Consider the following 13,615-nt stretch of genomic DNA (forward strand, 5'->3'; position numbering starts at 1 on the left):
TGGGAAACAGCCGCATAGCACAGGGAGATCAGCTCAGTGCTTTGTGACCACCTGGAGGGGTGGGATAGGGAGGGTGGGAGGGAGGGAAACACGAAAGGGAAGAGATATGGGAACATATGTATATGTATAACTGATTCACTTTGTTATAAAGCAGAAACTAACACACCATTGTAAAGCAATTATACTCCAATAAAGATGTTAAAAAAATAAAATAAAATAAAATAAAATACTGACAAATGCTGGCCAAAAAAGCACATACTTATGCAAATAGTTGTGGAATACCAACCTCTCCTGTAACTTCCACATGTAAGTTTACTCTTTAAATTAACAAGTAAATATATGAAAATCAGGCAAAATATACTAAAAACGTTAAGTTAGCAAAATACAACAAATTGTATTATACAGTCATTCAGATCAACTGGCAAGAGATTCAAAATGAAGCCAAAAACAAACCTGGTTTTAGTCTACTATATGGTTCGTATTCATGTTCCAAGGCACAAACAATCATTTTTAAAATTCTATGTACTGCACTGCTATCCAAGCGAAAATCAAGAGGACCTATAACAAGGCTTTTGGTAGACTTTTCCTGAAGTGTTCCCAAATCTTCAATTTTCCCCGAAGAAAAGTCTTGTTGATTTGCAGAACCTACAAGAAGCCAAAATTATATTAACAGGTAAGCATCAATCAGATATACCAAATATATATTTTAATATTTCTCTTATCTTTTTAGCTTAGAGCTTAATGCCTTAAAACCAATTCTACATCAACTGGATACACAGAACCCTGCTGATCTATATTTTTCTTTATGTAGGTGAGAAGGTATTATCAACAAAAAACAGTTGATTTGAAAAACAATTATTCCTGTTATCTATTTAATGTTATAAGATGTGCTATAAAATTGAAATGGTCATTCTTAAATATTATTCTCTAAAACCTAATTGGCCTATACCTAATAATTCTATACACAATACTATTAGGTTGACTGGGAAAGGAGACTCTCAAAGAAGTTGCATTTTACTATTTTATCTTAGAAGTTACACAGAAAAATTGATTGCTTAAAGCTACATGTTCAAAGGTGCCTCGAGAGTTTTCTAATGACCATGGAAGTAAACAATAGGTATTATTCAATTTGAACTTTTTCCAGAATAAAACCATTATAGCCATGCTCCACAGGGTGGAATCCAATTTCCCCAATCCCTTATCTGACCACATGTCGACGAGGAACGAAAGATGTCTTCTAAAGAAAATCTTAGCACTACCTACAGGTATTTCTCCTTATCTAACCTGTCCACACCTTTGAGATTTGATTTTAATATATAAATTCACCATTTTAAGTGATAACATACAGTAAATTTTACTTCTTAAGTCTTACGTTTATTCAAGAAAAAACAGGGAAGTAAACCTTTCCAGCATTTACTACCTTTAGAATCTAGGAAGGCCCAGTTAATCAAAAATTCTGTATCTACACCTTTTAGTAACTTTTTCAAAAATACATTTCCTTCATTTCAAACAAAGGAGTCCAGTTCAATCTCTAGTCACAGTAGCAGAGACGAAAAAAATAATTAAATTTATTATTCATATATTCTTTCTTAAAAAAAACTTTTTTAAAATTTATTTATTTATTTTTGGCTGCGTTGGGTCTTCTGTGCTGCGCGCAGGCTTTCTCTAGTTGCAGTGAGCGGGGGCTACTCCTAGTTGCAGTGCGCGGGCTTCTCATTGCGGTTGATTCTCTTGTTGTGGAATATGGGTTCTAGGCGCGCAGGCTTCAGTAGTCCTGGCACGCAGGTTCAGCAGTTGTGGCTCGCGGGCTCTAGAGCACAGGCTCAGTTGTGGTGCATGGGCTTAGTTGCTCTGTGGCACGTGGGATCTTCCCAGACCAGGGCTCGAACCTGTGTCCCCTGCATTGGCAGGCAGATTCTTAACCACTGTGCCACCAGGGAAGTCCTCATATATTCTTAACAAGATGACTACACACAGACTTAAATGTCACAAATAAAACATACAAAGTTAATCTTAAACATATTTTATGATATACATAAATAAGAGTCACATTATAAATTAGGTATAAATAACATACCATTAACATAAAAAAATTCTACTTTCCATAGCTAAACCAGACATTTCTAGAGTTACCTGTTAGGATGAGGTAGCTTGAAGATAACCAGAAGGACTCTGGTTGCAAATCAAAATATTCAAAAACAAGGAAAATATCCTTCTTTGAGTCTTACAGAGGCTATTAGGCTTCTTTAAAAAACGTCAATTTACAAGAAGACCCTTCATTTGGACATCAGATTGTCTCTAAAACAGTAGAAGTCTAGAGGCTTCTATTCTTTTTTTCAGATAATGCAACTTGATTATAATGCCAGTAGCTTATCTAAAATGTAAAACTGACTGGCTTTTAGCTACATCTTTTCAGCAAGGTATTTACTTGTGCTCACCCTCAATAAGTTTAGTCACTCCAGACCCCTGAATGTTTGGCTATTCTTATTAAGAGTCAAGACAATATCAAGTTAGCCTAATTAAAATGAAGGACTTGCCAGTCTCTCTAGGACAGCCAGAGGCAAAAGAACCTGTACTGCCTACATCTGCCCATACCTTTATACCTATTAATAGAAAATTATTCTTCTCCCTATGTGAAGAGGAATCTGCAAGCTACAAAAACAACTCCACCAACCATCTGTGCCAGTGCACAAGGAACTCTACTTTCATTCGTGAGAACTATATATCCCTACATGTCTTTTTTTACTAGAAATTCACCTACTTTCTTTCCCCAATGGTTCTCATTAAAGTTTGCTTGTATTTAACTTATACCTTATGAGTCTGAGTCTCTGTATAAAACCCATCCTTTAAAGAAAAAAAGTAGCTCTAACCCAGGAACTAGAAAATTAATCCTTAAATAGAATAATTTAGGAAACATAAATGCTTCTACTCCAACATTCCCCTAAATTAACACCAACACTCTCCCAAGACATCCGGATTCAAAAGGGTAATGAACCATGATGCCTCTCTCTCATCCTTTTCCTCAATCCAATAACTAAATAGTTTCAATTTTATCTCTATGTCTCTAAAATATTCCTGTTGTTTTCAGCTACCTACTTTAGGTCCATAAAAACATTTGCAATAACTTCTTAAATAAAAAAGACTAAAAGTTACAACAATAATATTTAAAGTTATATTAATAAGAAATAATTTAGTTTCTAAAACAGTGAGTGCTTTCAAGTAGAAAAGAAAAATGAATTATCAGAATGCTTATTAATATCAAGCAGCAGCACAAGAAACTTACTAACCGAATTTTTCTTTATATGTCATTTTATAATGTGAGTAAAGTACTACGACCTCATTTATCACAGCAAAAATAAGTAATACAAGCTCTTTTTCTTACTGCATTTACTAGTTTTTTACATTAAGTAAATACTATCATGAACTTACTTAAAGCACACCAATCAAATCTGCTTTCAAAATTTCAGAATCCACTACAAACTTTGTAAAATTATTAGTTTAATATGCATTTAGATAACTAAGATAAAATTTAGGGCACTTTTTGATAACTTGGACTACAGAAACAAATAAATGTCATCACAACAAACCAAGAATTTTAGATAAAATATTTCTTGTAAAATTATTAGTTTAATATGCATTTAGATAACTAAGATAAAATTTAGGGCACTTTTTGATAACTTGGACTACAGAAACAAATAAATGTCATCACAACAAACCAAGAATTTTAGATAAAATATTTCTTGGAAGAATTCAAAATTAACCTCTTTTAAGAATTCAAAATACTTTTCTTAGGTTTATAAATACTGAAAATTCCACAAATTTCTTGTTTCAGGTAATCCAAGAAAGAAGAAAATCTGAACACGGTAGTTATCAATGCAAGCTGTAGCGTTTAAACTAGCTGGGTTCAAATTCCACATAATAGGTGTGTGATCTTGGCCAAGTTACAAAACCTGTATAGGACTGGCTGTTTCGTCATATGGAAAATGAGGATATTGTTATCGACTTATAGGGTTATTATGAAGATTAAGTTAGCTACTACATGTAAAACACTCAGAAGAGTGCCTTACATTTAAAACCATTCAATAAATATTAGCCATTATCACCATTACTATATTATCAGTGAATATAGGTTCACAATGAGAAACACACATATAAAAGCAGCTACCAAAAAGCAGGCAAAGAACAAGCAAACACATTACTGGGTGAATGCATGAACACATTTTTAATGAACATGTGACATTCACAAGTTAAATTAACAGTGGAATCTTATTATTTACTCAAAAAAATTATCTGCTTGCACAGCTGAGAAAGTATCTGTGTAAGCAGTAAACCAAAAGCAAGAAAATGATTACCACAAGCCTAAGAAGAGCAGTTTCTTCCAGTGAGGGAGGGAGAAGACTGTGATGGAAAAGGAACACACAGGAGACCAGCAATGTTGACATTGTCCTATCTCTTGGCTTGTGTGGGGAAAACACAGGTGTTTCTATTTCTTTGCTATTCTGTATGTAAATGTATAGAACTTTTCTGTTTGTATGTTATGATCTAACATTTTGTTTAAAAAAAGTTAAAGACTAAGATATCTATACAAAAATGCACAATATTCACAAGAATGGAATATGTGAAAAATTCAAAAAGTAGAAAACTACCAGCTTCTAAGGCAGAAAACATATAAGCACCCTAGCAAATATAAATCATGTTTCAATCTTTTAAAAACTTCAGAAACAAATATATACAAATAAAATTTTCAGTGAGAGGTTTCCTTTACTCGATAGGCAGACTACTTCATACTCCACCTCACAAAATGCCAAATTCACAGCCCATGTGTAAGACATCATACTAAACAAGAGGAAACCTACCAGCTTACATTTGGCAACTACAACACAATAAAAATTTGCAAAGTTCTTAGAACACAGACTTCTAAATTGTACTTTCATATACAGGTATCCCTTGCTTTTCAAAAGTTAGCTTTAGGCCATTTCACTTTTACAAAAGATCTGCTTCCCTAACCAAAATAAATGTGAAGAGAATATTCACTTTTACAACAAAAAGGTGAAAACAGCATTCACCACTTGTTTTGCAGTGAAGCATTACAGAGGCAGCGCACACCCCTAGCGTCTAGAGTAGCACCAGCAAACTCCTTCCCCAGGAACTATACTCAGAATCTCAATATCAAGCCACCACAGCTTTGAACTGTGTCTTTGAGCATACGCGCTTTGCTCAATTTATTTTGCGCATCAGTTAACAAGATCTGTCCTAAGGTAACTGCTTCTTCACTTTACACCATTTCAGATTACCAAAGGTTTCATACGAATGCTGTAGTGGAGGAAACCCAATACATACAATTGACTCCTGAGCATCTCTACCAATGTCCACGGGTACCTCACAACACATCTTTTGTGAGTTGAGGGGGAAGATGGCGGAAGAGTAAGACGCGGAGATCACCTTCCTCCCCACAGATACATCAGAAATACATCTACACATGGAACAACTCCTACAGAACACCCACTGAACGCTGGCAGAAGACCTCAGACCTCCCAAAAGGCAAGAAAATCCCCACGTACCTGGGTAGGGCAAAAGAAAAAACAGAGACAAAAGAATAGGGATGGGACCTGCACCGGTGGGAGGGAGCTGTGAAGGAGGCAAGGTTTCCACACACTAGAAACCCCTTCGTGAGCGGAGACTGAGGGTGGCGGAGGGGGAAGCTTCGGAGCCACGGAGGAGAGAGCAGCCACAGGGATGTGGAGGGCAAAGACGAGAGATGCCCGCACAGAGGATCGGTGCCAACCAGCACTCACCAGCCCGAGAGGCTTCTCTGCTCACCCGCCACGGCAGGCAGGACTGGGAGCTGAGGCTCGGGCTTCGGTCGGAACGCAGGGAAAGGACTGGGCTGGTGGCGTGAACACTGCCTGAAGGGGTTAGTGCACCACGGCTAGCCGGGAGGGAGTCCGAGGAAAAGTCTGCACCTGCCAGAGAGTCAAAACACTTTTTCTTCCCTCTTTGTTTCTTGGTGCGCAAGGAGAAGGGATTAAAAGTGCTGCTTAAAGGAGACCGGAGAGAGCCACGGATAACAGCGCAGACTCCAGAGATGGGTATGAGACGCTAAGGCTGCTGCTGCCGCCACCAAGAAGCCTGTGTGCAAGCACAGGGCATTATCCACACCTCCCCTCCCGGGCGCCTGTGCAGCCGGCCACGGCCAGGGTCCCAGGATCCAGGGACAACTTCCCCAGGAGAACGCACAGCGTGCCTCAGGCTGGTGCAATGTCACGCCAGCCTCTGCCGCTGCAGGCTTCACCCTGCACTCTGTGCCCCTCCCTCCCCGCAGTCTGAGTGAGCCAGAGCCCCCGAAACAGCGGCTCCTTTAACCCAGTCCTGTCTGAGTGAAGAACAGACACCCTCCGGCAACCTACACGCAGAGGCGGGGCCAAATCCAAAGCTGAACCCCGGGAACTGTGCAAACAAACAAGAGAAAGGGCAATCTCTCCCAGCAGCCTCAGGAGCAGCAGATTAAATCTCCACAATCAATTTGATGTACCCTGAAATTCTGGAATACCTGAATAGACACGAATCATCCCAAATTGAGGAGGTGGACTTTGGGAGCAAGATACATTATTTTTTCCCCTTTTCCTCTTTTTGTGAGTGTGTATGAGTACACTTCTGTGTGAGACTTTGTCTGTATAGCTTTGCTTTCACCATTTGTCCTAGGGTTCTGTCCATCCGTTTTTTGTTTTGTTTTGTTTTTTACTTTAAAAAAATTTTTTCTTATTATTTTTTATTTTAATAACTTTATTTTATTTTATCTAAATTTATTTTATTTTCCTTTATCCTCTTTCTTTCTTTCTACTTTTTCTCCCTCTTATTCTGAGCCATGTGGTTGAAAGGCTCTTGGTGCTGCAGCCAGGAGTCAGTGCTGTGTCTCTGAGGTGGGAGAGCCAACTTCACGACACTGGTCCACAAGAGACCTCCCACCTCCACATAATATTCAAACGGTGAAAATCTCCCAGAGATTTCCATCTCAACACCAGCACCAAGCTTCACTCAACAACCAGCAAGCTACAGTGCTGGACACCCTATGCCAAACAACTAGCAAGACAGGAACACAATCCCACCCATTAGCAAAGACGCTGCCTAAAATCATAATAAGGCCACAGACACCCCAAAACACACCACCAGACGTGGACCTGCCTATCAGAAATACAAAATCCAGCCTCATCCACGAGAACACAGGCACTAGTCCCCACTACCAGGAAGCCCACACAACCCACTGAAACAACTTTAGCCACTGGGGACAGACACCAAAATCAACGGGAACTACGAACCTGCGGCCTGCAAAAAGGAGACCGCAAACACAGTAAGATAAGCAAAATGAGAAGACAGAAAAACACACAGCAGATGAAGGAGCAAGATAAAAATGCACCAGACCTAACAAATGAAGAGGAAATAGGCAGTCTACCTGAAAAAGAATTCAGAATAATGATAGTAAGGATGATCCGAAATCTTGGAAATAGAATGGACAAAATGCAAGAAACATTTAACAAGCACCTAAAAGAACTAAAGAGGAAACAAGCAATGATAACCAACACAATAAATGAAATGAAAAATACTGTAGATGGGATCAACAGCATAATAACTGAGGCAGAAGAACGGATAAGTGACCTGGAAGATAAAATAGTAGGAAAAACTACTGCAGAGCAGAATAAAGAATGAAAAGAACTGAGGACAGTCTCAGAGACCTCTGGGACAACATAATTGGAAGAATCAACATTGTGAAAATGACTCTACTACCCAAAGCAATCTACAGATTCAATGCAATCCCTATCAAACTACCACTGGTATTTTTCACAGAACTAAAACAAAAAACTTCACAATCTTTATGGAAACACAGAAGACCCCGAATAGCCATAGCAATCTTAAGAACGAAAAACGGAGCTGGAAGAATCAGGCTCCCTGACTTCAGAGGATACTACAAAGCTACAGTAATGAAGACACTATGGTACTGGCACAAAAACAGAAAGATAGATCAATGGAACAGGATACAAAGCCCAGAGATAAACCCACGCACATATGGTCACCTTATCTTTGATAAAGGAGGCAGGAATGTACAGTGGAGAAAGGACAGCCTCTTCAATAAGTGGTGCTGGGAAAACTGGACAGGTACATGTAAAAGTATGAGATTAGAACACTCCCTAACACCATACACAAAAATAAGCTCAAAATGGATTAAAGACCTAAATGTAAGGCCAGAAACTATCAAACTCTTAGAGGAAAACAAAGGCAGAACACTCTATGACATAAATCACAGCAAGATCCTTTTTGACCCACCTCCTAGAGAAATGGAAAGAAAAACAAAAATAAACAAATGGGACCTAATGAAACTTAAAAGCTTTTGCACAGCAAAGGAAACCATAAACAAGACCAAAAGACAGCCCTCAGAATGGGAGAAAATATTTGCAAATGAAGCAACTGACAAAGGATTAATCTCCAAAATTTACAAGCAGCTCATGCAGTTCAATAACAAAACAACAAACAATCCAATCCAACAATGGGCAGAAGACCTAAATAGACATTTCTCCAAAGAAGATATACAGATTGCCAACAAACACATGAAAGAATGCTCAACATCATTAATCATTAGAGAAATGCAAATCAAAACTACAGTGAGGGCTTCCTTGGTGGCACAGTGTTTGGGAGTCCGCCTGCCAATGCAGGGGACACGGGTTTGTGCCCCAGTCCGGGAGGATCCCGCATGCCACAGAGCAGCTGGGCCCGTGAGCCACGGCCACTGGACCTGCACGTCCAGAGCGTGTGCTGCACAACGGGAGAGGCCCACGTACCGCAAAAAAAGAAAAAAAACTACAATGAGATATCATCTCACACTGGTCAGAATGGCCATCATCAAAAAATCTAGAAACATGGCGTTCCCTGGTGGCGCAGTGGTTGAGAGTCTGCCTGCTGATGCAGGGGACACAGGTTCGTGCCCCAGTCTGGGAAGATCCCACATGCCGCGGAGGGAGACGCAAGAGGGAAGAGGTATGGGAACATATGTATATGTATAACTGATTCACTTTGTTATAAAGCAGAAACTAAGACACCATTGTTAAGCAATTATACTCCAATAAAGATGTAAAAAAAAAGAAAAACCACATCTTTTCCTCCAAAAATCTTCCTTTTGTGTCTTTATCTTCCTTGGTGGTTATCATTATCTACCAAGTAACTCAACAGCAAAAGTTGATCAACTATTTGAATTTTATTTTTAAATAAAGCAATGCAAAGGCAGTGAAGATTTTAAGCACAGAATTAAACCAGTCTGATTGCAGTATAGATAACAGGAGGGCAAGAGTGGAAGGAGAAAGCCAGTAAAAAAGCTATTAGAATCTAGATGATAACAGATTGGATGAGAGCATTAACGGTGAAGCTTAAGAAAAGACAGATTCTAGAGATAAAATTTGACAAAATGCACTGATGGGTTGGATGCCAGGAGAGAAGTGTGTCAAGATTCCCAGATTTCCAGCTTGTGCAATTAGAAGACAGGAGAAAAATTTTCCAGTAAGAGAACACTGAAAATAGGGGCGAAGTAGTAGGTAGTCATGAGGGTTTTAATAATTCAATTTCAACATATTCAGTTTTGAGATATTTGTGAGACACAGAAGTAAAAATGTCAAGTGTGCACTGGATATATTTAATGCTAAATCTGAAAGAATAAGTTTGGACTAAAAATACAAATATGGACATCAACAACATATAGAAGGTACTCAAATCCATGAAAAAGAATAAGATTACTTCAGGAAGATTTTAGGGAAAGAAGTGAATCCAGGTTTGACCAATGAGAACACCAACATTTAGAAATCCATTTTGAAAGCAGGAAGTAGAAAATTACAGTTCTTTCCTTCTGTTTTCATCTAACAAACTTAATGATCCTTCAACATCAACTCCTCTGTGAAGTCTTCAACCCCACAAACAGTCCCCTTCTCACCTGGACCTCTTTTAGCTGTCTGTTTACATTACTGCCCTTAACATGCTATATTAGAATCACTTATTTAAGTGCATGAACACTACCTATTGGTTTCTTGAGAAATGCTTTGGTCTTCTTTGCATTCACAATATCTATCTCATCACCTGAAACAAGGAAATCATTTATCGAAATATGAAAAATTAACAAAAAAATGGTAACCCTATATTGACTACGTTTTCAATATGAAAAAGGCTGGAATGATAAGCACAACATAGTATAGTTAAATTTCTGAAATCATTTTATTACTAAAATGAAACACATAATAAAATAATAAAAAACTGTCCACAGTTTCTAGAAGAATATATTTCTACTTTTCTGTTTGAAACAACAAACTCTTTTTTTAATAAAATGATCTATATAACCTTCAAAATATATTTAATACAGAAAAGGAAATGTTTATGCTCTTTGACAACTTAATATGAAATTTGATGTATCAAAATTTTTAATATTTGGTACATATTAGAACTAATTCTAGTTGATTATATAAAAATCTTTTCAATCAGCTGCACAAAGAAAGGACTAAAAATGTTAAGAATCTAAGAAAATTCTAACATGACATTAAAATTAAACCACTCCACAAAGTAACAGAAGGTAACTCTGATGTAACAGAGTACAATCAGTCAAGGACCAATTGTTTCTGAAGAAGTCTTTGTTCCTGTTGTTCAAGGAAAAGCAAATATAAAGGAAAGAAACCAGTACCTTTGCCACTGGTGTTCTCCATTGTATACAGGTAATCCATGTAAAAAGCCCCAAACCTTTGCATTCCAGCTATCTCAGTGTATGTCTCCTGCCAACAAAGCAAAGCAAACAGAACATACATTGTATAGAACAGACTTTTGAGTTTAAAATCTGAAAGATCAAGAATTAGACACATATCCTTATGGACAATGTGTACCAACTCAAAGGATTACCAAAACAGAAAGAAGAACGGAGGTTACACAAAGAATTGGCTTCTAAAAAACGTAGTGTTACCTCTACTATGGACCACACAAAAGGACATCTATAATTCTACTAGACAATTTGACCACTTTGTCAATAATGTCTGGTTAATGAATACCTACAATGGAGTAGGGCAGTATGGTGTTGACCTTTATCACCATCACAAAACGGTCTAATATATACTCTCAAATACAGTTAATCCTTAATATTTCAGTACACTTATGTGAAACAGTTCAAACACTAAAAATATACTAAAATATTTTTAAATGTATGTTAATTATGCAGGTAAAAATTAAATTCTTTACTTTCAACTATAGAAGTCTGTAGAATCAATGTAAATCATTGATTCTATTATACTAATCTTCAGGAACTTTGAATTTTTTAATTTATTCCATAAAAAGTACATTAATATAATCTTATATGAAAAATTCGAACACTACATATAGTAGAATGTTAAATTCTTCACTTCATTAATCCCACACTTCAAAAGTAACTGAAATTAAAAGAAATAATTCTACATGTTTCCCCCATGACTATTATAACAGTAGGGAATGGATTAACTGTGGCTGCATGCTATATAAAAGTAGAGATCTTTGTGCACTCCTTAAACCTCTCTAGATACAGAAGGTGGACAAAAATATGCTAGATGTTTCAATAAACAACTAGCATTCAGAATATATTACTGGAGAAGAAACATCAATCACAAGTATTCACACGAAGTGTCCACCCCAGCACAGCCTAGAATTTGGCTCAAATATATATTCTCTGACCTTATGATTAGCTGCATCCAAGATAAATTCTGCACGAGTACCATTATTTTCTGGGCTTCGGTAATCAAACAATGAATTTGTGAGGTATGTCAAACCTTTCATATTCAAATTTTCACCACAAATGAAGAAACAGGCTTCCTGAAAATAAATGCAAAATTTTTGAACAGGAGAAAAAATCATTAGACAGTTAAAGAAAATAAAACCTTGGTTTTATAACAGCAATTCAGTAGTCAATAGAAATCACACTACAACTTGAGGTCCTGTAAAAAGACAAGGCATGCTGTCTCCATTTTCACTGCCTATTTTGGCAAAGAACATTTTAACAAACCAAAGAGGAACTCCAAGTAGCTGCCATAAACAAGAAAGAAGAAACATTTATGAATTGGAAAGTACTTGGAACTACTGTCCAGGTGTTAAGTACTACCAACTTTCTAAATTCCCCTGAGCTCTATAATTTCTTATAGGGGAAAATAGTAAAGTTTCCCTCTCAAGCCAAAGATATATGTAGTCTAACAGATTTTCTGGTATGGTTAAACACTTCAATAAGCACCTCATTATCCCTACATTCTATCAAAAAAAAATGGAGGAAAGGGGAGATTTTGACTTACGGTTTCACTTCTATTCATACTCTCTTCAAAATCTTTAACACCCATAATTCCTTTAAGGCACATGGCTCTGCAACCTACAAAACCAATCTGGCAATCAAAGAAAGGTTCTCCCATCATAAGGGCCTATAAGAGGAAAGGAAGCATTATGAACCTGAATCTCAATAAAAATTTTACAAGCTTTCCTTGCAGAATTTCTAAATTAGTTGAAACATCTTTAGAATTATGACCCTTCCATATTTATTCTCCTCAGATCACACATCCTATTAAAATAAGAAACATCTTACTTGTCTCTGTATCCTCAAACCTTTGTATCCTCAATGACTGGCACTTCAAGAACATTAATCCACACATACATACGAGCACACACAAGTCAAATGAAAAAATGAAAGAATAAATTAATGTTGCATATTACGGTAAAATCTTTGTTAAAGAATAATTATTTCAATTAATACTACTGATCACTAAAACAGAAATAAAAAGCTATAAATACATTTTTAAATATACTATTTATGATTTTAAAAACCTATATTTATTAAATATTAACCTTAAGGACCATTACAAAGATTTTTTAAAGTATATTCAATGTTGATGGGGTTACCTCAACTGTAGTTCCTTCTTGTTCCCAACACAATACTTCTTTAGATTTTACTTTTTGAGGGCTGTAATAACTATTCTCAGCTTGCATTTCAGTGAGCTATGAAACAATATAAGAATATTAAGTAAGTCAAATTAGTATTAAATGGCAATAAACTGTCATTACTATGATGAATTGATAGAAACAAGGCCAATTTTAAGATTCGGGAAATTAAATTATGAAGCAGGAAAACAGGTGCAACAAAAACAGCTGTAACAGATTATCCACGGTATAAAGGTTGAATATGCTAGTCTAGTAAGTTTACATAGAGAATATAAATACTCCTTTTTGTTAATAATATTGCTTAAAATGGTGAAAGCTATGTAGCTATAACAGTCCCCTAGTCATAAAATGACTCATATATTCTGCCAAAAATGTACATATATTTTAACATCAGTTCATTTCACATTCACTAATATATTCAATCAGGTTTAGTTCAATCATTTATAAGATTTCTACCTATTTGTAATCAAAAAGAAAGCTGTGAAGAAACACAGAGATTCAACAAAACGTTTTTAGTTCTATGAGGGAGGCAGATTCAAGGGCTTTACTTTCAAAGTACATAATCTCACGGTATGTGTCACAGACTCATTCAATCGTGCAAATACTCACTGAGTACCTGCTAGATAACAAGTACTGATATAGATGCTGAAAA

General features: G+C 36.7%; 1 protein-coding gene across 1 annotated transcript in view; it reads right to left on the reverse strand.

Annotated features, from left to right (window-relative positions):
- The window catches only part of VPS13B (vacuolar protein sorting 13 homolog B), an 816,084-nt gene that overhangs the window by 718,256 nt on the left and 84,213 nt on the right, over window positions 1–13,615 (reverse strand). Inside the window, exons 9-13 of the mRNA XM_024756522.1 lie at window positions 12,925–13,020; window positions 12,327–12,449; window positions 11,719–11,856; window positions 10,709–10,796; window positions 454–645 (exon numbers count right to left, since the gene is read on the reverse strand). Coding sequence (XP_024612290.1) covers window positions 454–645; window positions 10,709–10,796; window positions 11,719–11,856; window positions 12,327–12,449; window positions 12,925–13,020 — 637 coding nt within the window. The remainder of the gene's footprint in view (window positions 1–453; window positions 646–10,708; window positions 10,797–11,718; window positions 11,857–12,326; window positions 12,450–12,924; window positions 13,021–13,615) is intronic.

Source organism: Neophocaena asiaeorientalis, unplaced genomic scaffold (assembly GCF_003031525.2).
Source record: "Neophocaena asiaeorientalis asiaeorientalis breed wild unplaced genomic scaffold, Neophocaena_asiaeorientalis_V1.1 scaffold29, whole genome shotgun sequence".
Lineage (NCBI taxonomy): Eukaryota > Metazoa > Chordata > Mammalia > Artiodactyla > Phocoenidae > Neophocaena > Neophocaena asiaeorientalis.